The sequence below is a fragment of the Callorhinus ursinus genome, unplaced genomic scaffold (genome assembly GCF_003265705.2).
Source record: "Callorhinus ursinus isolate GAN/ISIS: 27379988/994484 unplaced genomic scaffold, GSC_fseal_2.0 scaffold51, whole genome shotgun sequence".
Taxonomy (NCBI): domain Eukaryota; kingdom Metazoa; phylum Chordata; class Mammalia; order Carnivora; family Otariidae; genus Callorhinus; species Callorhinus ursinus.
Window position 1 is genome coordinate 6,151,542 of NW_027397113.1, and position 20,349 is coordinate 6,171,890.

The following is a 20,349-nucleotide window of genomic DNA, read 5'->3' on the forward strand; positions in this document are numbered from 1 at the left end:
AGCACTATATCATGCAGAGAGCCCAGTCCCTTTTTCGTGCTCGAAGACTCCGCCCCCCGCGGCCAATCACTAGGCCTCGCCCTTTACAATGGCGAATGGCAGTGAGCGTGGGGGGCGTGGCTGAGGGTCCGGGGGCGCGGCCTGGCGCTGAGAGAAGCGGCGGGGACAGCCCGGGGCTCTAGTGAACAGCGAAGCCGGACAGGGATCGCCGGCGGTCGGCGAGCGGAGGCGGCCTGGGCCCGGCGGTCTCCGAGATGTCACGATGGCTGTGGCCATGGTCGAACTGTGTGAAAGAGCGGGTATGCCGCTACTTGCTGCACCACTACTTGGGTCACTTCTTCCAGGAGCACCTCAGCCTGGATCAGCTCAGCCTCGACTTGTACAAGGGCAGTGTTGCCCTGCGGGATATCCACCTGGAGATCTGGGTGAGGAACGAGGCCCAAGATCGGGAAGCGGGGGAGCTGTGCGCAGAGACCTGAGGATCCTGGCTAAAGGGTCAGGCTGGGGGACCGGGCAGAGGGCGCGAAGGGGCTGTGGGAGTCAGGCCCTTTCCAGGCGACTGATCGGCTTCAGAGCCAGAAGCTGGGTGGGAAGGGGGGGGGGGTCCCTGCGTCCAGTTCACAGTAGGAGAAACAGGCTGAGGAGGGGGATGTCACTTGTCTGGAGAATGCCAGAGTCAGCACATCGAGTTGGGGGCCCGAGTTGAGAAGCTTGGTCCTCAGGAGCTAAGGAGAAGGTGAAGAGGGAGCGAAGGAACTAGGGGGCTCCGACAGAACCCGTCCAGGGCAGTGACAGAGTTGGAGCCTTGCAGCTAGCTGGTAAGGCAAGGCTGGTGTAGGGGTCTGGAGGCCTGCTGAGAGCACCCGTGGGAAAGGTGCTCTGACCTCCTGACCCTCGGATCCTGGGCCAAGTGGGTGGGGTTCGCCTCAGGACCGGGATGTCAACAACCGCGTCAGCACCCGTCTTGATCAACACCTCGTGTGACTGCCTCCGCTGCCTACTTCCTGCTTTGGGGAGAGTGGGATGGACCCAGTGGTGTTTGGGGAGGGGCTTGGGAATCGGCCGCCCTACCTGCGGCGAAGCCCCTGAGGACAGGTGGAGAGGTTTGGCTTCAGGCAGGGAGGAGGCCAGGGGAGATGCTGGGGAGGCAGGGAGGAATAGGTCTGGGTCAGAAGCCCGAGGCTGGGAGCGGTGAGGGGCAGTGACTCAACTCATCTGAACTGGGAAGTTGCAAAGGAGCCACCAATTAGAGGCATCAGGCCGGGGCTGGCAGGGGGTCAACCCCCCACTCCAGAGCAGCAGGGGTGGGCGTGGGGTCAGGGGCTTCTCAATTTTCTGGCTGAGCAGACAGGGTGCTTGGCCTAAACACAGTCTGGGGCAGGAAAAGCTGAGCTTTAGGGGTAGGCCAGGACTTCCTGAGCAAATGTAGAGGCAGAGGGAGACATCCAAGCCCAGAGTTGGGGACACCTCCCGTATCCTCTTGTCCTAGTGGAGGCCTTTTGTGACCGCTGACTTTTAGACTGGCCTGAAAGAAATGGCCAAGACCTCTAGGCTGCTGCTTTCTATTTCCAGTCCCAGAAAACACTCCCATCCTGCCTTGCTCTGCCCTGCCCTCTTGGTGGGGATTGAAATGGCTCCGAGCTAGGCTGCTTTCTGGGCTGGCCTCCAGGGAGAAGTTATCCCCTGGTGAAAAGCAGGTGCTTTCATAGCCAGCCCCTCCTCCCCCCCCACTCAGCCTGCAGCCCCTGCCTTGAAGACCCCAGAAGAAGCTGAGTGCCTGGGGGTCCTGGGATGGGGTGAGGAGAGGAGGCCTGTCTCCCAGTTGCAGTCCTCACACTACACTGAGTGATTAAACTAGTTCCTTCTCTCTAGGCCTCAGTTTCCCATCTGTGGATGTCTGGGTAAGGAGTTTCAACTTGACCTCTATAAGCCTTCTAGTTCTGCCATGTGTTTGTTTATTCTTGGATCCAACAAGTGTTTACTGGGAACTTCTCTGGGTGGTACCACACAGCACCTGAGATCACACGGACCAGGCAGGTGGGTTGCTGCCTAGCTCCCAGATGGCGATGGTGCTCTCTCCCCCTTGGTAACCAGGGGCTCTCAGCCTTGTACCTCAAAGAGGTACAGCTACACCAAATGTTTGGAGTTGGGGGGGGGTCCCCCTCTGCCTCAGTTCAGTCCTCTGATAGCCTCTCCAGCATACTCCGCTTGAACTCCATACTTGCCCAGAGAGAACGTGGGTGCACTCTGCTGGGCCTTTCCACATGCTGTTCCCGTGCCTCGATCATGCCACCTTCCGTCCTCTCTGCCTGGCTTCCTCTTCATGCTTCAAGCACCCCCTCCTCTGGCTTAAAGGATGAAAGATGTTTGGATGGGCCAAGAGTAGGAATCAGCTAAAGCGAGGGTAGAACTCTGGAGTAGCACATGGTGGGGACGGGGAGAACAAGGGAGCTCTCCAAGGTCAGAGCTGACTAACAAGGAGTGTGGCAGCCAAGGAGACAGCCGCATTTGGGGTTTCCTTGAGCCGGCTTTGTCCCTTCCCTGCTCCTAGTCTGTGAACGAAGTGCTGGAGTCCATAGAATCACCCTTAGAGCTGGTGGAAGGCTTCGTGGGCTCTATCGAGGTGGCCGTGCCCTGGGCTGCGCTGCTCACTGACCACTGCACCGTGCACGTGTCAGGCCTCCAGCTCACCCTGCAGCCTCGTCGGGGCCCAGGTGAGGGCAGGGCAAGGCTGGGGTTGGGGGCGGTGGGGAGCAAGTGGTAGGAGTAGGCCTGGGCACCCAGGAGCTGAGTAGGCCTGCCTCTCCTGAGACCCTCTTCCTACTCACAGGGCCAGGGGCTGCTGACTCTCAGAGCTGGGCCTCATGCATGACCACGAGCTTGCAGCTGGCTCAGGAGTGCCTTCGGGACGGGCTGCCCGAGCCCTCGGAGCCCCCACAGCCCCTGGAGGGACTGGAAATGTTTGCCCAGACCATTGAGACTGGTAAGTAGGCCTCTCATTGCTGCCCTGCTGCCTGTGCCTCCATAGCCCACAAGACAGGGGCCCCAGACAGCAGGATGGCCACACTGCTGCCCCAGCGGGGAAACTCTGCCTGCCCCTTGCTGTTCCGCCTGGCCTGAGACCCCTTTCCACCCCTCAGTGCTGCGAAGGATCAAGGTGACCTTCCTGGACACTGTCGTGAGGGTGGAGCACTCGCCGGGTGATGGGGAGCATGGCGTGGCAGTAGAAGTCCATGTACAGAGGTAGGGGTATGCCTAGCGGGGTGGGCTGGGGTGAAGATGAGGGGGAGTGAGGGGCTGCTGAATGGTGTTGGCCCTGCCCCTAACCTCACCTTGGGCTCCCGGGAAGTAGCAGAGCAAATCTTGGGTGGGCCTGGGTGGTGGCTCAGGTGGGAGGGAGACCATATTGTGAGTCTGGAGTGGTGTCCAGGGGCCAAGTGGTACGGGCCCAAGGTGGCTGGGACACCCCGAGGATCAGGTTACACACTGAGGGCCCAAAGGGCAAGGGCTGGCCATGGAGGTCCAGGATGGCCTGGCTATGATGGGGCAGCTCTGCTGGCCAGACTCTCTGGTCCCCAGGCCCCTAGAACAGGGTACCACGTGGGGAGAAGGGCTCCAGCCTGGGGTGGCTGGGGCGAGGGCTGATCCTACACTCGGCAGACTGGAGTACTGTGATGAGGCAGTGCGGGACCCAAGCCAGGCGCCTCCAGTGGACGTGCACCAGCCTCCTGCCTTTCTGCACAAGCTGCTGCAGCTGGCAGGAGTTCGCCTGCACTTCGAGGAGCTCCCCCCGCAGGTGGGCTGGCTCTGATCCCCACAGTTTCTTTCCTTCTAATCTCCACCTTCTCCCTGCCCCGCTGCGCCCCATCCCTTCTGACCATCTCTGACCTCATCTTCTCGACCGCTTCCCTCCTGTCTCCTTTTGCCTCCAGGAAGATCCCCCGAAACCCCCCTTGCAGATCGGCAGCTGCTCAGGGTATATGGAATTGACGGTGAAATTGAAGCAGAATGAGGCCTTCCCAGGCCCCAAGGTGGGTCCCCAGCCCCTGTGGAGGAGAGAGTGTGGCCCATTTCAGCATACTCCTCAGCAGAACTGATCTTGCCCCATACAAAGCAGGGTCATTGAGTGGGAGAAATTACTGTCTTCTGGGCAGTAGAGAAGCAGGCTCAGTGGTCAGGTTGTGGCCAGCGTCACACAGCTCCTTGGTGGTGTTGGAGCTTAGCCTGGCAACTGGCATCCTCCCTCCTTTGGGTGAGGGCAGGTGGGCGGTGGCTCTCAGAGAGCCGAGGTGGCAGGTGTAGGCTCCATGGTTGGCCCCTCTGGCCCCTTCTGTCCCCAGCTGGAGGTGGCTGGACAGCTGGGCTCCTTGCACCTGCTCCTGACGCCTCAGCAGCTCCAGCAGCTTCAAGAACTGCTCAGTGCCATGAGCCTCGCAGGTAAGGCCCCTGGGCCCTCCAGGGGATGGGATGGCTGGGGAGGGGCCGGCTAGGCTGGACTGACACAAAAAGTGTCCTCCTCCATAGACCCTGACGACCTGGTTGACAAGCTGAACAAGAGCCGCCCGCTCGGTGCTGAAGACCTGTGGCTGATTGAGCAGGACCTGAACCAGCAGCTTCAGGCAGGGGCTGTGGCTGAGCCCCTCAGCCCAGAACCCCTTACCAACCCTCTTGTCAACCTGGACAACACTGGTGGGTGTGGGGCCAGACCTGGCAGTGGTCCAGGCAGCTAGCCGGGGTGTAGGAGTCACGGGCGCCAAGTGTGGCTTTCCCTGACCTCCCCTGCCCTGGCCCACAGACCTCTTCTTCTCCATGGCGGGCCTCACGAGCAGTGTGGCCTCAGCCCTCTCTGAGCTCTCCCTCTCGGATGTAGACCTGGGACCCTCTGTGCACAGCGACATGGCCCCCTGCCGGCTCTCTGCCCATGCCCACCCAGCTGGTGAGTGCTCCTGGGGCAAGAGGAGCTGGAAAAGGCCTCAGGGCCCATGTGATGTCATGTACATGTAGGAGGCCCCCATCGATGCTTAGCTGTCCACTGTGGGTTACTTGGTTCCCTGGGGATGCTCAGGGGAGGCTGGTAACACAATGGATAGAGGCCAGGTTTCAAAGTCCGTGATCTTGGGCCAAGCACTTAAATTCTTGGAGACTCAGTTTCCCCTTCCGTAAGAAGGCCATACTAAGATCTGACCTTGGCAGGCTATGTATGTTTTGGTCGATGTTTATTGAGAGATCACATATGTCAGGTGCTGGCCCGAGTGCTTTATCACTCTACTTCTTCCAGCTCCTTGAGAGGGTTGGATTGAGCCTAGGCTCAGTACCTGGCATAACGAGGCTCTGGGGTTAGCCCTGCCCAGCCAAGCCCCGTGCCAGAGTCACAGTCCATCTGGGCCAGGGCTTCTCCCAGCCCGCAGCCCAGTGTCTGACCATCCCTCTACCTGGGGTACCCACGAGCTCTGGGAAGCCCCTGGTGAAACCTCTATCCTCTCAGGCAAGACGGCCCCCACGCCCCTCCCGGACACCCTGCGCCCTGACTCGCTGGTGAAGATGACCTTGGGGGGCATGACCCTGACCTTGCTGCAGACGTCTGCCCCATCTTCCGGACCACCTGACCTCACCACCCACTTTTTTGCGGAGTTTGATGCCACCAAGGATGCGCCCTTCGGCTCCCGTGACTTCCACCATCTCCGACCGCGCTTCCAGAGGGCCTGTCCCTGTAGCCATGTCCGGTACAAGCCCAAGGCAGGGGCCCAAGGAGAGACCCCCTCCGCCCCACAAGACCAACCTCTGATGCCCAGCTTCTTCCCCGCAGGCTAACGGGGACAGCTGTGCAGCTGTCCTGGGAGCTGCGGACAGGCAGGGGCCGAAGGACTACCAGCACACAGGTGCACTTTGGGCAGCTCGAGGTGCTGGAGTGCCTGTGGCCCAGGGACACGTCAGAGGCCGAGTACACAGAGGTGAGGGCCAAGAGCAAGTGTGTATGTGGCAAGGCCTGCAGCTTCCAGTGGGGGTGGAGGCTCGGCCTGACTTTTGCCTCCTGTGTCCCATCCCAGATCCTGAGCTTCCCCAGCACCCTAAGTTCCCAGGCCTCAGCTCGGCCCTGTGCCCACCTGCGTCACACGCAGACTCTCCGCCGGATGTCCAAGGTAACCCACCTCACCCCATGCCTACGGGCCCTTGGCTGTTCCTCGCCTCTCAGCCTCTGCAGTTACTTCCCTGCTCCCACCCTCCACCGCCCTTGCCCGTGCTCAGCTAGAGCACACCTCCCCATCTGGGAGCCCTTGAAGACAGCTGGGCCCTACATAAGGCACCCCCTTGGCTCTTCCCGCTTCCCTGGCTCATCTTGGCAAACCCCTGCGGGTCTCCAGATATCGGGTGGCTTTTATTAAACAAACATGGTCATCTTTCTCAGGCAATGTGGTGAGGATCTCCAGGTCCCCTGCTCAAGCTTTCCTTCCCACCCCCCAGGAGGGCTCTGTGTTTTGTTTTTGCTCAAGGGGGTCCCTTCCCATCCTGCCCTCACCTACCCCACAGCCCTCGCTGACCTGAACACCCTCGCCCTCAGAGCCGACCCCGGCGCCCCGCTGCCTACCATTGCCACTCAGAACTGGCCCTGGACCTGGCTGACTTCCAGGCAGATGTGGAGCTGGGGGCCCTGGACCGGCTTGCTGCTCTGCTGCACCTGGCTACCATACCCCCTCCTGAGCCACCTGCCGGCCTCCTGGTGAGATACCCAGCTGGGGCAGGGAGCAGGCGCGGACCCTCTGGCTCAGAGCCTCAGTGGCGGGTCCCCTGGCAGCAGCTCTGATACCCGCCCCTCCCACCATCCTCCTGCAGACAGAACCCGCACCAGCTGCCGAGCAGCAGACGGTGGTGCGGCTCTCAGCACCCCGGGCCACGCTGCAGCTGCGCTTCCCCATTGCCGACCTGCGGCCCGAGCGGGACCCCTGGGCAGGCCGGGCTGTGCGGGCCGAGCAGCTGCGGCTGGAGCTGAGTGAGCCCCAGTTCCGGTCAGAGTTGAACAGCGGTCCCGGCCCCCCCGGCCCCACCCGCCTGGAACTCACCTGCTCCGACTTGCATGGTGAGAGCCCCCCAGGGGACTGAGAGTGGGCAGAGTGGGCCCTTTATCCCTGGCCTGCCGCAGATTGTGGGTGTGAGGGAGAGCGCAGGCCCGTAAACAGTAAGGGACAGTCACCATGATGGACGTTCCAGGCCCCCACTAACCCCCCGCCCCCACTGGGGAAGAAATGGGGAAGGGCAGCCGTGACAAGCCCCAACTCCTCCTTACTCTTCCAGGCACTTACGAAGATGGAGAGAAGCCACCCATCCCCTGCCTGCGGGTCTCCAAAGCCCTGGATCCCAAGAGCCCTGGGCGCAAATACTTCCTGCCCCAGTAAGTGGGGGCTCTGGAAGGGATGGACAGGAGATTGCTTGGCTGCTGAGGGTGGCTCCCGAGGTGGGATCCGGGGCTGAGGGGGGCCTTGCAGGCCAGTGACAGGCCTGTGCCCTGGCAGGGTAGTGGTGACTCTGCGGCCCCAGCTCAGCAGCGCACAGTGGGAAGTGGCCCCTGAGAAGGGAGAGCTGCTGGAGCTGTCAGCTGAGAGTCCATGTGAGCTGCGGGAGCCTGAGCCCTCGCCCTTCTCCTCTAAGAGGACCATGTACGAGACGGAGGAGGTGAGGCCCCTGGAACCCAGGGGAGCCACTTGGTGGCTGTGGGATATGAAGACAGGACCACCTGGGGCACGAGTTGGCGTGACCTGGCACCAGCTAGAGTTTCATCTCTTCCATGATCTTAGACCAGTGGGGAGTCAAAAGCACCCCAGCTCATGGGGCCTGGGCACGAGGACACCGGTGAGGGCAGGCCCTGCAAGGCACAGGTCCCTGATGGGGAAGACCACAAGCCCGTATGTTGACAGTGTGTGTTGGGACCTCAGGATCCTCTTCTCTGAAGGTGCTGAGAGTTGAGTGAGAGACAGTTAAGGGCCTGGCCTCTGGGCCAAAAGGTCTGGGTTTGAATCTAGGCTCTTCCATTCGGTGGCTTCATCCTCTTGGAACTGGTCTAATCTCAGAGTTCTACGCAGATGAGTTTCCTCATCTTGAAAGTGGATACAATGACCTGTGTCACAGGCTTATCACGAGGAGAAAGGAGTTGCCACACGTGAGGTCCTCCCTCATAACAGGGTTGGCACACGGTCAGCACTTCGCACGAGCTGGCTGTCGTACATCGCAGCAGAGAGGGGCTCCTATGAATGAATGAGAATGAATGAATGATAGGAGGTCAGCGTGCAGACCAGGGTCTGATTGCCGAGCCAGAAGCAGGCCCTGACATGTCTCAGATGCCTTGCCTGCTCGCCTGTCTAGATGGTGATTCCTGGAGACCCTGAGGAGATGAGGACCTTCCAGAGCCGGGCCCTGGCGCTGTCGCGCTGCAGCCTGGAAGTGCTCCTGCCCAGCGCCCACATCTTCCTGCCCAGCAAGGAGGTCTACGAGAGCCTCTATAACAGGTGGTGACTCAAGTGGGTAGGGGGAGCGTGGGGAGGGGCTGGGCTGGGCCACCCTCACTGCTGCTCTCCATCCACCTGCCCCAGGATCAACAACGACCTGCTCATGTGGGAGCCTGCGGACCTGCTTCCCACCCCTGACCCCGCCGCTCACCCTGCTGGTTTCCCGGGCCCCTCAGGCTTCTGGCACGACAACTTCAAGATGTGCAAGTCAGCCTTCAAGCTGGGTAGGAGGGATGCCCCAGCAGGGGCCCCAAGGCCCCCAGAGCTGGGCAGGGCTGGGGCAGCCCTCCCAGGTCTCCTTCCCACTTGGCTCCTTGATCTCACCCCAGACTCAGACTCGGATGATGAGGATGCCCACTTCTTCTCAGTAGGGGCATCAGGCGCTCCCCAGCCCCCTGCCCCTGAGCCCCCAAGTCCTCGCTCCCAGAGTACCTTCTCTACACTGGTGACAGTGCTGAAGGGTCGGATCACAGCCCTCTGTGAGACTAAGGTGAGGGCAGCCCTGGGGAGGTGAGCCCCGCTGACTCCAGCGCCCCCCAACCCACCGTTGGCAGGAGAGCAGGACCAGTGTGAGCAGCTCCAGTTTGGGAATCTGGGAAAAGAAACCCCAGTGTGGCTGAGAGTGGTCTGTCTGGCCAGCAGCACGCACCCACCACCCACTGACCCACCCATGCCTCCCCAACCATCCATCACACCCCATTAGCACCTGTTACACGTAAGGCACCAGGCTAGGGGTCCTCATGGCCCCCTAGCTCATGCTGGATGGCAGATAGGGCAGGGATGACTCGCCTTCTGGCAAAAGAGACAAGTCATGGAGTGCCTGCGCAGCTCAGTCTGTGAAGGGTCTGACTCTTGATTTCGGCTCAGGTCATCTCAGGGTCCTGAGATGGAGTCCCATATCAGGCTCCACACTGGGCATGGAGCCCGCTTAAGATTCTCTCTCCCCCGCTGCCCACTCAAAAAAGATCTTCTCTCTCTACCTCTCCCTCCGCCCCTTCCCCACTCCCTCTCTAAAAAGAAAAAAAAAAAAAGACAAGTGCTGCTCTAGGTCTTCAGCAGAGTCTGGGTAGAGCGAGAGCAGGTCCTACTCAGGCCAGGGCTCCGAGAGGCCAACCCCCCCTGAGGGCGCGGGGGCTACCGAGGGCCCTGGTGAGGCCACGCCACGTGCTCTGCTTGCAGGACGAGGTTGGGAGGCGGCTAGAGACCTCACACGGGGAACTGGTGTTGGATGTGGAGCAAGGCACCATCTTCAGCGTCTCCCAGTACCGAGGCCAGCCGGGACTCGGCTACTTCTGCCTAGAAGCTGAGAAGGCCAAGCTCTACCACCGAGGTGTGAAAGGAGGGGACTTGCCAGAGGGACGTGGCCCTGGGTGGAGGGGACGGTCAGCCAGCTTGGCAGGGGGCTCACCAGCTGCCTCCCCAGCGGTTGTGGATGACCACCTGCTGCCCAGTCGCCTGGAGCTGCCCAACTTTGCTCCTCCGGCCCAGCTGGCCCCAACCATCTACCCATCAGAGGAAGGGGTGACCGAACGGGGAGCCTCGGGCCCCAAGGGCCAGGGCCGCGGTCCCCACATGCTGTCCACGGCTGTGCGCATCCATCTGGACCCCCACAAGAATGTCAAGGTACAACAGTGCCTGCTTCTGGTCTACCCACTTGGCTAGGGCAACTGCCTCCCTGGTGCCTGGTGGGCTAGCCCCCCACCCCCCACCCCGTGCTGACTGTGCCCCACCTCCAGGAGTTCCTGGTGACACTGAGGCTCCACAGGGCCACCCTGCGCCACTTCATGGCTTTACCAGAACAGAGTTGGCACTCCCAGGTGAGCGAAAGTGGTGTGGGCAGGCAGGTCTCTACAGTTGGGGGGAGGCCAGTGTGAGGGGCCTGGGCTGGGCCAGAGCTGACTTCCAAGCAAAGCCCCTGGGCAAGGGATATGGTAGCAGCTGATGGGCAGCAAGTGGGGAGCCATGCTGGGGCGCGGGGAGGGGGTTAGAGGAAGGAAGAGGCCCCTGATCCTCGGTACCCCTCCTGTCCTGGCCCCCAAAGCTGTTGGAGTTCTTAGATGTGCTTGATGACCCAGTGCTGGGCTACCTGCCCCCTACCGTCATTACTGTCCTACACACTCACCTGTTCTCCTGCGCCGTGGACTACAGGTACCCAGGCTGGGTGGGCCAAGAGCCAGGGGCCGGGGGGCAGGCTCTCTGTGTGTGAGGAGCCCGCCCTAGTGCATGTGTGACACCCCCCACCAGGCCCCTCTACCTCCCTGTGCGTGTCCTTGTCACCGCTGAGACCTTCACCCTCTCCAGCAACATCATCATGGACACCTCCACTTTCCTGCTCAGGTATGCACCACCCCCACCCAGCTCACTTTCCACCTCCCCCCACACACACACACAAACCAGGCTGCAACTGCTACTTCCCAGGGTCCTGCCTACCTGATTTGTGTCCTCAGTCTCTGAGCCTTTCTGTACATTTGGGTGATGATCCCTCCCTCAGGAATGAGAATTGATTCCACCTTCCCGGACAACAGTTGGCACCTCCTCAGCAGAGCCTTAAAAACATCTGTGCTCTCTAACCTGATCGGCTCACTGACGTGCTTGTTCTAAGGATATAAAGATAACAGAGGTGGAATGCGATGCCTTTGTAGTAGAATTTAAAACTTATAAACAATCTAAATGCCCCCAGATGACAACTTGAGTCAGTAGACATGGCTGACCCGACCATTAAGGTCAAGTTGAAGAATAACATTGAAAAACACGAGAGATGCCGTAATGCAATATGTGCTGAAAACCCGAGATAGAAAGCTCTACGTGGTGGTGATGTTTTTTAAGATCTATAAAGGTTTATTTGTATACATGTCTGTGGCTTCACAGAAAAGATGAAGAGAATGCAGAGGGCGCTTTTCTCAGAATTTGGGATTAAGGGAATATGGTTAGAGATTATTTTTTATTCCTGTGTTTTAAAATATCTTAAAAGAGCTTGTGTTGTGTTGCCATTAAAATAAGGACTGACTTTGAAAGAACAATGAATGCTGTGGGGGTGGGGGGGGTGGAGCAGGACACTTCCCTCCTGTGGCCGCTGCGAGGCCTAGATGAGGAGGAGCAGAAAATACTTGGAGAGAGCTACCTGCCCTCTGACCTAAGCAAGCATGCGCTATTTGGGGCCTGCGGCGCAGGGGACAGGCCCAGTCTCCCCAGTGTACAGACAAGAACACCGAGGCCAGAGAGGACCCAGCACTAGTTTCTTGTGGGTTTGGGACCCCCTGTGGCTCCCCTCGGCCTGTCTCTAGGGGCCCCACCCCGTGGCTCCCATGGAGCTGCAGCCTGCAGCGGCTCCTGGGCCCTTCTCAGCCCTGTTCCCCACCAGGTTCATCCTGGACGACTCAGCCTTATACCTGTCCGACAAGTGTGAGGTGGAGACGCCGGATCTGCAGCGAGGTGGGCAGGGCCTGGACTGGGCTCCCTCCCCTCTGAGGGCCCACAGCCCCCGGCCACACCCAGAGCAGCCAGAAGTCCTCACCCAGCTGCTGGCTGGGTTCTTAGCACCCACACACGCATGCACGCACACAAGGGCTGCACTTAGAGAAACGCCAGATTCTCTGCTCTGGTGGTGGGCCAGGGGCTGGGCGTGAAGAAGCAACTGGAGCTTCTCTTGCTTTCTGCTTCAGATTATGTCTGTGTCTTGGATGTTGACCTTCTGGAGCTTGTGATTAAAACCTGGAAGGGGAGCACCGAGGGCAAACTGGTGAGTGTTGTCCAGAGTCCTCCGGAGCCAGAGCAGGTGCAAGGGCCGAGGGAGCCTTCAGGGGATCACCCTTTGCCACTGCACTCTCTCCTCCCTCTGCTCCCTGGGTCTGGGCTCAGGTTCCGATCACTGCCTGCCCTTCCATGCTGGGCTCTGGTTCGTGGCCCCCCTGGGAAGGGCCAGGCCTAGCCTGGGTGTGCCGTAATATGAACCCCACCACCAGGGGGCAGCTGCAGCCAGGGCAGAAGCAGGGCCTCGGGAGTCAGAGGGCCTTTGTGGGGCCTGCTTCCTCCTCTGTAAAATGGAGGTAACGGGCCCCACGTGGCCAGGCTGAGGTGAGCGATAAAGGCCTGGGCACTGGAACACTTTCACGCGGGGAGTGCACTCTTGCTTCCTTGGGTGGTTTCACTCCCTGGGCTCCTTTTGCTCCTTCATTCAGTGGAGCTGTTGGGCAGCAGACTGACCAGCCCCGGGAAGACCTGGCCGGGTCCTATCTGTGTGTGGCGGGGATGAAGCCTGGGCTGATGGTGCCCCATTCCCCCTCCCTCGCGCCCCCCAGAGCCAGCCGCTGTTCGAACTGCGTTGCTCCAACAACGTGGTGCACGTGCACAGCTGCGCAGATTCCTGTGCCCTGCTGGTCAACCTGCTCCAGTACGTAACGAGTGAGGGCGACCTACACCCCCCTCCCCGGGCCCCCAGCCCCACGGAGATCGCCGGCCAGAAGGTACAGGTGAGGCCTGGCCCTACAGGCGACTGGAACTCTGCCGGGCCCACTCTCCTGCCGCAGCCCCCAGGGGCCTGGCTTCGGAGGAGGGGCGCCCCTCCTTCCCGTGTCCCTCATTTGTGACTCCTCCCCTGCCCGGCCCAGCTCTCCGAGAGCCCTGCCTCCCTGCCCTCGTGCCCTCCAGTGGAGACGGCCCTCATCAACCAGCGGGACCTGGCCGACGCCCTCTTGGACACTGAGCGCAGCTTGCGGGAGCTGACCCAGCCTTCAGGTGCGGGGTGGTGGGGGGGGGGGGCGCGGGGGGGCTTTGGGGCCGGGGGACACAATCAGGCACCCAAATCAGGCATCGCCCCCAAAGCTGGTGTCTGTCTCCACAGGTGGCCCCCCCGCTCAGGCCTCGCCTGTGTCAGTCTACCTATTCCCAGGTGAACGGAGTGGGGCCCAGCCCCACTCGCCCCCTGTTGTGCCCCCCGCTGGCAGCTTGGGGTCCTGCTCGGAGGCCAAGGAAGATGAAAAGGAAGAGGGAGATGGAGACACTCTGGACAGTGACGAGTTCTGCATCCTTGATGCTCCTGGCTTGGGCATCCCGGTGTGTGGGGGGGGGGGGGGGGGGGGGGGGGGGGGGGGGGTGGAAGGAGAGGGTGGCTCCCTGCTGCACCTTTCTAGAGCTCCTGCTGGGAGAGGGCTAGGAGGTGGTCTCTGTCCCTGAGGAGGTGGGTCTGGGTCCATGGCAGTCTCTCTGACTCTGGGCCTTGAAGGAGCAAGTGGCTTTCCAGAGGAAGAAGGAATGGCATCCAGGACAGAGGGGGGCAGGACCTCAAGGGGAGGGAAAGAGAGGGGCAGGGTGGCTGGCAGGAGGGGAGGAGAACCATTTGATTGCCGGGGTGCTGACCGGCTGGCCCCCAGGAGCCCATGGGAATGTCACATGCAAGTGAGACCCAGGCCCGGGGAGACAGGACTGGCAAGAACATGGGGCACTTAGGTCCCCCCTGGACAGAGCACTCCGACACAGCTTCTGGGGACGGTGGCCCGGGACAGTCATCCTTTGTCCACAGTGGGGGAGGGGGGGCGTACGAGGATGGGGAGGAAGTTGGGAGAGGGTGGCCTGGACTGGGGAAGGTGTCCGCACCTATGTTCACTCGGCCCCCTCCTTGCAGCCCCGAGATGGGGAGCCCGTGGTGACACAGCTGCATCCAGGCCCCATTGTCGTGCAGGACGGGTACTTCTCACGGCCCCTGGGCAGCACGGATCTGCTACGGGCGCCTGCCCACTTCCCCGTGCCTAGCAGCCGTGTGGTGCTCCGTGAGGTCTCGCTCGTCTGGCACCTCTATGGGGGCCGGGACTTCGGCCCCCACCCTGGCCCCAGGTAGGGACGGGTGCAGGTGGCAGCAATGGCGTGGGGCCCACCCAGCTGGGAGATGGGGCCCGGGCTGGGGGCCGGCTCTGACCTTCAGCCGCTGATAACCTTGAGCAGTGTCCTTGCCTCAGTGGCCCCCGTTCTTCCTCCTTCCTTACCGCCCCCCCCGACCCCGCCCAGGGCTGAGGCTGGAGAGGGTTTCCTGCCCCAGGCTGAAGGGCCCGCTCTGGCGGGAAGGGGGTTCCCCCGAGTCAGCTTGTCCTCTGTCTCTCTTTCCAGGGCAAGAGGCAGCTTCATGGGCCCCAGGGGCTCTCCTTCCCGCTGCTCCGGCCCCAACCGGCCCCAGAACTCTTGGCGTACACAGGGGGGCACTGGGAGGCAGCACCACGTCCTCATGGAGATCCAGCTCAGCAAGGTGAGCTGGGGGCTCGGAGTCCAGAAAGCCACCTGGGAGGGGGACAGGGCAGGCCCTCCCATCGCTGGCCCAGCCAGCATGCCACCACGGCCACTTGGCTCCAGGTCCCTGGTCAGGCACCAAGTCCCCGAGCGCTTGCAGAGCAGCGACCACACGGCACCCCAGGTGCTGTTCTAGACGATGGAGGGAGCAGCGAGCACAGCAGACAGAGCCCTGCTTGCCCATCACGTGTGTGGTAGTGGAGGGAGCCACAGATCTGTATGGTGTGGACTGGGATCGGTGTTTGGGGAAGGTGAGCCAGGGAGGGGGCACAGGGAGCGCCGGGGAGGATCAGCACAGTCTTCTTGAGACCGTGCCGTTGGCAGAGACCCGTGGAAGGGGGCAGGAACAGGGTTTCGGGCAGAGGGCGCAGCACGAAGGCCGGGGCCAGGAGCCTCCCTGCCGTGTTGGAGCCACGTGGCCAGCAGGACTGCAGCCGGGCCGTGGGGGCGCCGTGGGTCTGACTGGGAGCCAGGCTGCCGACCGCTCTGCCGACCGCCCCGCAGACCACAGGACGGTTCTGGCTTTTATACTAGAGTGAGATGCAGTCAACAGGAGACGGTGGCCGCACAGGATGGTGGCAGCCGCGGAGCCGGTGACAGCGGTCCGATCCTGGGGAAGTGTGGATGGGGAGGAACCCCAGGTTGGGAGGCCGGGCGACACAAGGCGGTGCGGGCAGAGGTGCTGCTTCCTGAGGGCAAGGCCATGCGGGCCCTCTCCCCCAGCACACGGGGCTGTCGTGCCGAGCAAACTCGGGGGCTCTCTGCAGCCAGTGGGGCTGGGGAGCCAGCACTGGGTCGGGGAGAGGGAAGTCCAGGGCCAAGTTCCAAAGCCGAGAAGGGCCTTGAGCTCTTTGAGGGGCAAGAGAGAGGCCAGTAGGGCTGGCGTGTCAGGAGCAAGGTGGAGGGAGAGGCCGGGCCCCTCCAGGCCCCGAGGGGGCGTGTGCTGTGTGAAAATCCCTCTGGGTGTGTGGAGAAGGGCGGTGCTGGCGCTTGGTGACAGGCACACAGGGGCCTCTAAGGTGACAGGAAGGGAATGGAGCAAGGAGATTCAGGGGAGACATTCAGGTCAAGAGTTCAGCATGCCAAGCGGAGTTGGAACTGACTATGGGACTCCTGGGGAGGCAGTCTGGTGGGCGGCTGAGTGGGGGCTGGGAGAGGCGGGGCCCTGCCTCCCCGGCTCAGGCGTCCGTCCGCCCCGCAGGTAAGCTTCCAGCACGAGGTGTACCCGGTGGAGCCAGCCACAGGCCCTGCGGCCCCCAGCCAGGAGCTCGAGGAGCGGCCCCTGTCCCGCCAGGTGTTCATTGTGCAGGAGCTGGAGGTCCGGGACCGGCTGGCCTCCTCCCAGATCAACAAGTTCCTGTACCTGCACACGAGTGAGCGGATGCCACGTCGCGCCCACTCCAACATGGTACCGGCCGCCCCCGCTTGCCGCCGCGGGCAGGGCCGTGTGTGCCCACACAGCAGGGGGTTTGGGAGCCTGGGAGAATGCTGGGGCTCAGGCAGACCCAGCTGAGGGACCAGCGTGTGCAGATGCAGCACCGGGGGTGGGGGTACAGGGTGGGGGCAGGGGCCCGAGGCCCGGCAGGTTCCCAGAGCTTGCCCTCTGCCCCCAGCTCACCATCAAAGCACTGCACGTGGCCCCCACAACCAACCTGGGGGGGCCTGAGTGCTGTCTCCGGGTCTCGCTGATGCCCCTGCGGCTCAACGTGGACCAGGTGAGTAGGCCAGACGGGGGGCAGAGCGCGCGGTGAGCCCCACTGCCTCTGGGCCCCTCTGACCTGCCCCTTCCCCGGCAGGACGCCCTGCTCTTCCTCAAGGACTTCTTCACCAGCTTGGTGGCTAGCATCAATCCCATGGTCTCTGCAGAGACGTCCGCTGAGGGTGAGAGGCTGAGAGGCTGAGCTGGGAGGGGAGGGCCCGGGCCTCCCGCCTCCCGCCTCCCAGCCATCCCTGGGCCCATCCCCCATCGGTGTCCCCCACCCTAGCTCGCCCTGAGACCCGAGTCCAGCCCGGCAGCCTCCAGGAGGGCCGGCCTGAGGACGCAGAGATGACTGGCTCCCAGGAGGCCGTGGGCGGTGGACCCAGCTCCTCTGCTGAGCAGCAGCCTATCTACTTCAGGTAGGGCTGACGGCTGGGGGGTCCTCGCCCAGGCTGCAGGGGGGCAGGGGCAGGCACCGAAGGCCCCCTCTCCCTATTCCCCGTCCAGGGAGTTCCGCTTCACGTCCGAGGTGCCTATCTGGTTGGATTACCACGGCAAGCACGTCACCATGGACCAGGTGGTGAGTAGGGCTGTCCCGCGGAGTGGCTGCCTGGGCCATCCCTCTCGGGGGTCCCCATTCTGCCCAGGTGTGGCTTCGTCTTCTGGGGGCCGCGGCTTGATCCAGGCAGTAGTGGCTGCTGAGCCGGCCTCCAGGGGCTCCGAGGAGCTGAATTGTGTGAACCCAAATCCCTCCTTCCGCAGGGCACTTTCGCTGGCCTCCTCATCGGCCTGGCCCAGCTCAACTGCTCCGAGCTGAAGCTGAAGCGGCTTTGTTGCCGACATGGGTGAGCCCCGCCATCCCCTCCAGCACCCCCAGTCTCCTGTCTTCCCTTGGCTACATCCTGACTGGTTGTGTGGCTTTGGCCAAGTCCTCACTCCTCTGGTGCCTCAGTTTCCACTCTGTAAAGTGGGCACGGTCATCCTTTGCACTGGGCTGGGGGGCCTGCTATGGAGAGCATTGGGGTACCTCACTCGGGTCCTGGCCCCCGGACCCCTCAGTGTGTGGCTCTGCCCCTGTACCCTCCTCTCCTCTCCCCTTCCCAGACTCCTGGGTGTGGACAAGGTGCTGGGCTACGCTCTCAATGAGTGGCTGCAGGATATCCGCAAGAACCAGCTGCCCGGCCTGCTGGGGGGTGTAGGCCCCATGCACTCAGTTGTCCAGCTCTGTGAGTGGCTGGCTGTGGGGGGCTCTGGAAACGGCTCTGACTCTTGGGCAGCCTAGAAGCTGCCCCCAGGAGTAGGGGGAGGAGGTCCTAAGTCAGGGTCGGTACGGGCGGCACAGCCTCGGGCATCTCTGACAGCCCGGTCCCTGCAGTTCAAGGGTTCCGGGACCTGCTTTGGCTGCCCATCGAGCAGTACAGGAGGGACGGGCGCCTCATGCGGGGGCTGCAGCGGGGGGCTGCCTCCTTTGGCTCGTCCACGGCCTCGGCCGCCCTGGAACTCAGCAACCGGCTGGTGCAGGCTATCCAGGTGAGTGGGCACCTGCTTCCAGGCCAGGTAGGGCAGGGAGAGTCTGCTCCACGGTGCCTGCTCTGTCCCCAAAGCGCTACTAAGGATGGACAGTCTGGGTGTGCGGTCCCATTTTATGAGACAACGGTCATGGACAGGAGAGGCCCAGTGACTGGCCTGGGGCCCACAGCAACTCCTCGGGGGGTGGGTGCCCTGCATGCTTTTAGCCCACCGGGTGTCTGCTCCTGGCCAGCTCTTGAAGAGGAGGGAAGGGGGTGTGGCTCTGTTGACAGACAGGACAACCGCGGCGCAGACTGGCCCTCACTCATTCAGGCCCCGCACTTGGCTAGGCCCAGACAGATCCCCAGGGAGGCCCGGGAGCTGTCCTGCGAGCAGCTCTAGTTCAGTGCCGTGAACGCTAGTGGAAGGGCGAGGATGGGCAGGCCTCTGTGGGGCGGTGAGCGTGCAGATGCAAGGGGGGGCTCACGGCTCTCTGGGGTCTGCACGCCCAGCCCCTTGCAGGCCGGGGGCGAGATCTCTAGCGAGGAGGCTGGAAGGATAAGGCCCCAGAGAGCCCCCCAAAGGCACAGCTAGGTTGAGGAGGCACGGTGAGAAGTGAGGGGCAAAAGGAACAGAGCAGCCAGCGTAAGAAGGTAGATCAGAGTCGGTGGGGGTGAGCTAAGGGACCCCAGCACTCCGCCCGGGCTTCCCCGAGAGCTGGCAGGGCCAGACAAGGGGCAGGGTAGGGGGGACGGTGCACTCGGTCTCGAGAAAGCTACACGGGCGGCAGCTCACAAATGGGGCAAGGGCCCAGATGTGGTGGTCCACCTGAGGAGGGTTTGGGGTCCAGAGAACATGAGGAGAATGCCCTCGGAAGGATGCCGTCCACCCGCAGCCCCCCGACCTGGGTGCTGGAAGCATCGGCAGGATGCAGGAGCCGTACCGCAAAGCACGGCCGTGGGGGAGGCGGAAGCGTGATGCCCCCCCCCCCACCCCGGGCTGCCCGGGGCTTCCAGCACGGTCCTCTGGGGCTGGCTTGGGGTCCTAGGGGCCTCGTGTGTGTGCCCGGGCTGGCTCTCCTCATCTGGTGCCCTCCGTGTCCCCTCAGGCCACAGCTGAGACCGTGTACGACATCCTGTCCCCGGCAGCGCCCATCGCCCGCTCCCTGCAGGACAAGCGCTCGGTGCGAAGGCTCCGAAAGGGCCACCAGCCTGCTGACCTCCGGGAGGGTGTGGCGAAGGCCTATGACACAGTTCGAGAGGTGATGAGACCCTGCCTGCTTCCCAGTCCCACACCCACCTCCCCCTGCCCCCGCCGCCGCCCCCAAACCCCCGCCCTGACCTCCGACTTCCACAGGGCATCCTGGACACGGCTCAGACCATCTGTGATGTGGCATCTCGGGGCCACGAGCAGAAGGGGCTGACGGGCGCCGTGGGCGGCGTGATCCGCCAGCTGCCCCCAACCGTGGTGAAGCCCCTCATTCTAGCCACCGAGGCCACGTCCAGTCTGCTCGGGGGGATGCGAAACCAGATCCTCCCCGACGCACACAAGGACCACGCTCTCAAGTGGCGTTCGGACGAAGGCCAGGACTGAGCACCGGGCGCCAGGACCCAAGGGCGCTGCTCCCCACCTCGCCCGGCCAGCCCTGGTGGCATCTTGGCTCCTGCGCCTGCCCAGAGCTTTCGGCCCACAGCCGGGCGGGCCCTCGGGAAGGACCTGGAAGGACCCTGCCTGCCCCCCCCCCGCCCCGCCCCGCCAGTCGCTGTGAGAACGAGGCCTCCCTGCCTGGGGCCTCAGCCCTGTCTCTGCACTTTTCCTCTGGGGAGAAAGGACACCGCCTCCACCACCACCTGGGCCCACACTGCCGCCTTGTCCCAGGACGGAGGCTCTTGGACCCTCAGACCCAACCCCACTCAGCCAAGTGTCTCTCTGCGTCTAGGGGGAGGTGGGGGACACACACTGTTGGGGGTCAATGTATTTTTAAGCTCCTTGGAGCGTGTGGGTCAGTATCTGCATGAAGTGCAATAAACTGTGCCCGCCGCCGGCCCCCTCATCCTGTGTACCTGCGCTGCCCCGGCCTCAGCCTTGACCTTGGCTCTCACCCAGATCCCCATCTCTGTACCCAGGATCCCCCCATGTTCCTACCAGGGGTCACCACACCTGCCCAGCAGGTTAAAACTGGCCCCCAGCTAGCTGTCCGGCCCTGCAGAACCCCTGACTGGCCTGCGGTCCGCACTCTGCCCCTCGCCGCTGCCGGCCCCACTTCTGTGCGGCAGGGGCTGAGCGAAGAGGCCCAGGGGGCCTGGAGCCTACCTCACCCAGACAATGTTTCTTGGCTCTAGCCCTGCAAGAGCCCAGGATCCAGCC

General features: G+C 62.8%; 1 protein-coding gene across 3 annotated transcripts; it reads left to right on the forward strand.

Moving 5' to 3' along the window:
* Positions 1-155: 155 nt before the first annotated feature.
* ATG2A (autophagy related 2A) lies at positions 156-20,035 on the forward strand. 3 transcript variants are annotated; one of them, XM_025878327.2, is made up of 41 exons: positions 156-425; positions 2,552-2,714; positions 2,831-2,983; positions 3,141-3,243; positions 3,661-3,796; positions 3,933-4,031; positions 4,341-4,437; positions 4,525-4,689; positions 4,796-4,936; positions 5,486-5,723; positions 5,807-5,951; positions 6,048-6,140; positions 6,560-6,718; positions 6,832-7,075; positions 7,291-7,387; positions 7,509-7,668; positions 8,356-8,498; positions 8,583-8,722; positions 8,828-8,988; positions 9,678-9,828; positions 9,922-10,121; positions 10,235-10,315; positions 10,540-10,646; positions 10,743-10,835; positions 11,860-11,930; positions 12,161-12,237; positions 12,797-12,967; positions 13,106-13,232; positions 13,339-13,550; positions 14,176-14,327; positions 14,598-14,733; positions 15,976-16,182; positions 16,388-16,489; positions 16,571-16,655; positions 16,760-16,892; positions 16,981-17,053; positions 17,236-17,318; positions 17,578-17,699; positions 17,849-18,003; positions 19,091-19,243; positions 19,339-20,035. In XM_025878327.2, the coding sequence occupies exons 1-41, from the start codon at positions 255-257 to the stop codon at positions 19,573-19,575; spliced, it is 5,736 nt and encodes a 1,911-aa protein (XP_025734112.1). In that variant the 5' UTR covers positions 156-254; the 3' UTR covers positions 19,576-20,035. The 3 variants fall into 3 exon arrangements, with proteins under 3 accessions (XP_025734112.1, XP_025734110.1, XP_025734111.1); XM_025878325.2 differs by having other exon boundaries at positions 157-425; positions 14,119-14,327; XM_025878326.2 differs by having other exon boundaries at positions 157-425; positions 12,797-12,961; positions 14,119-14,327.
* Positions 20,036-20,349: the final 314 nt, after the last annotated feature.

What these genes read in the sequence shown, in the direction of transcription:
- ATG2A (XM_025878325.2), top strand. Translation starts at nt 255, where the DNA reads ATGTCACGATGGCTGTGGCCATGGTCGAACTGTGTGAAAGAGCGGGTA. An exon ending in TCGAGGAGCTCCCCCCGCAG is followed by an intron (nt 3,797 to 3,932) that starts GTGGGCTGGCTC and finishes TTTTGCCTCCAG; the next exon opens with GAAGATCCCCCGAAACCCCC. An exon ending in CCATGTACGAGACGGAGGAG is followed by an intron (nt 7,669 to 8,355) that starts GTGAGGCCCCTG and finishes TCGCCTGTCTAG; the next exon opens with ATGGTGATTCCTGGAGACCC.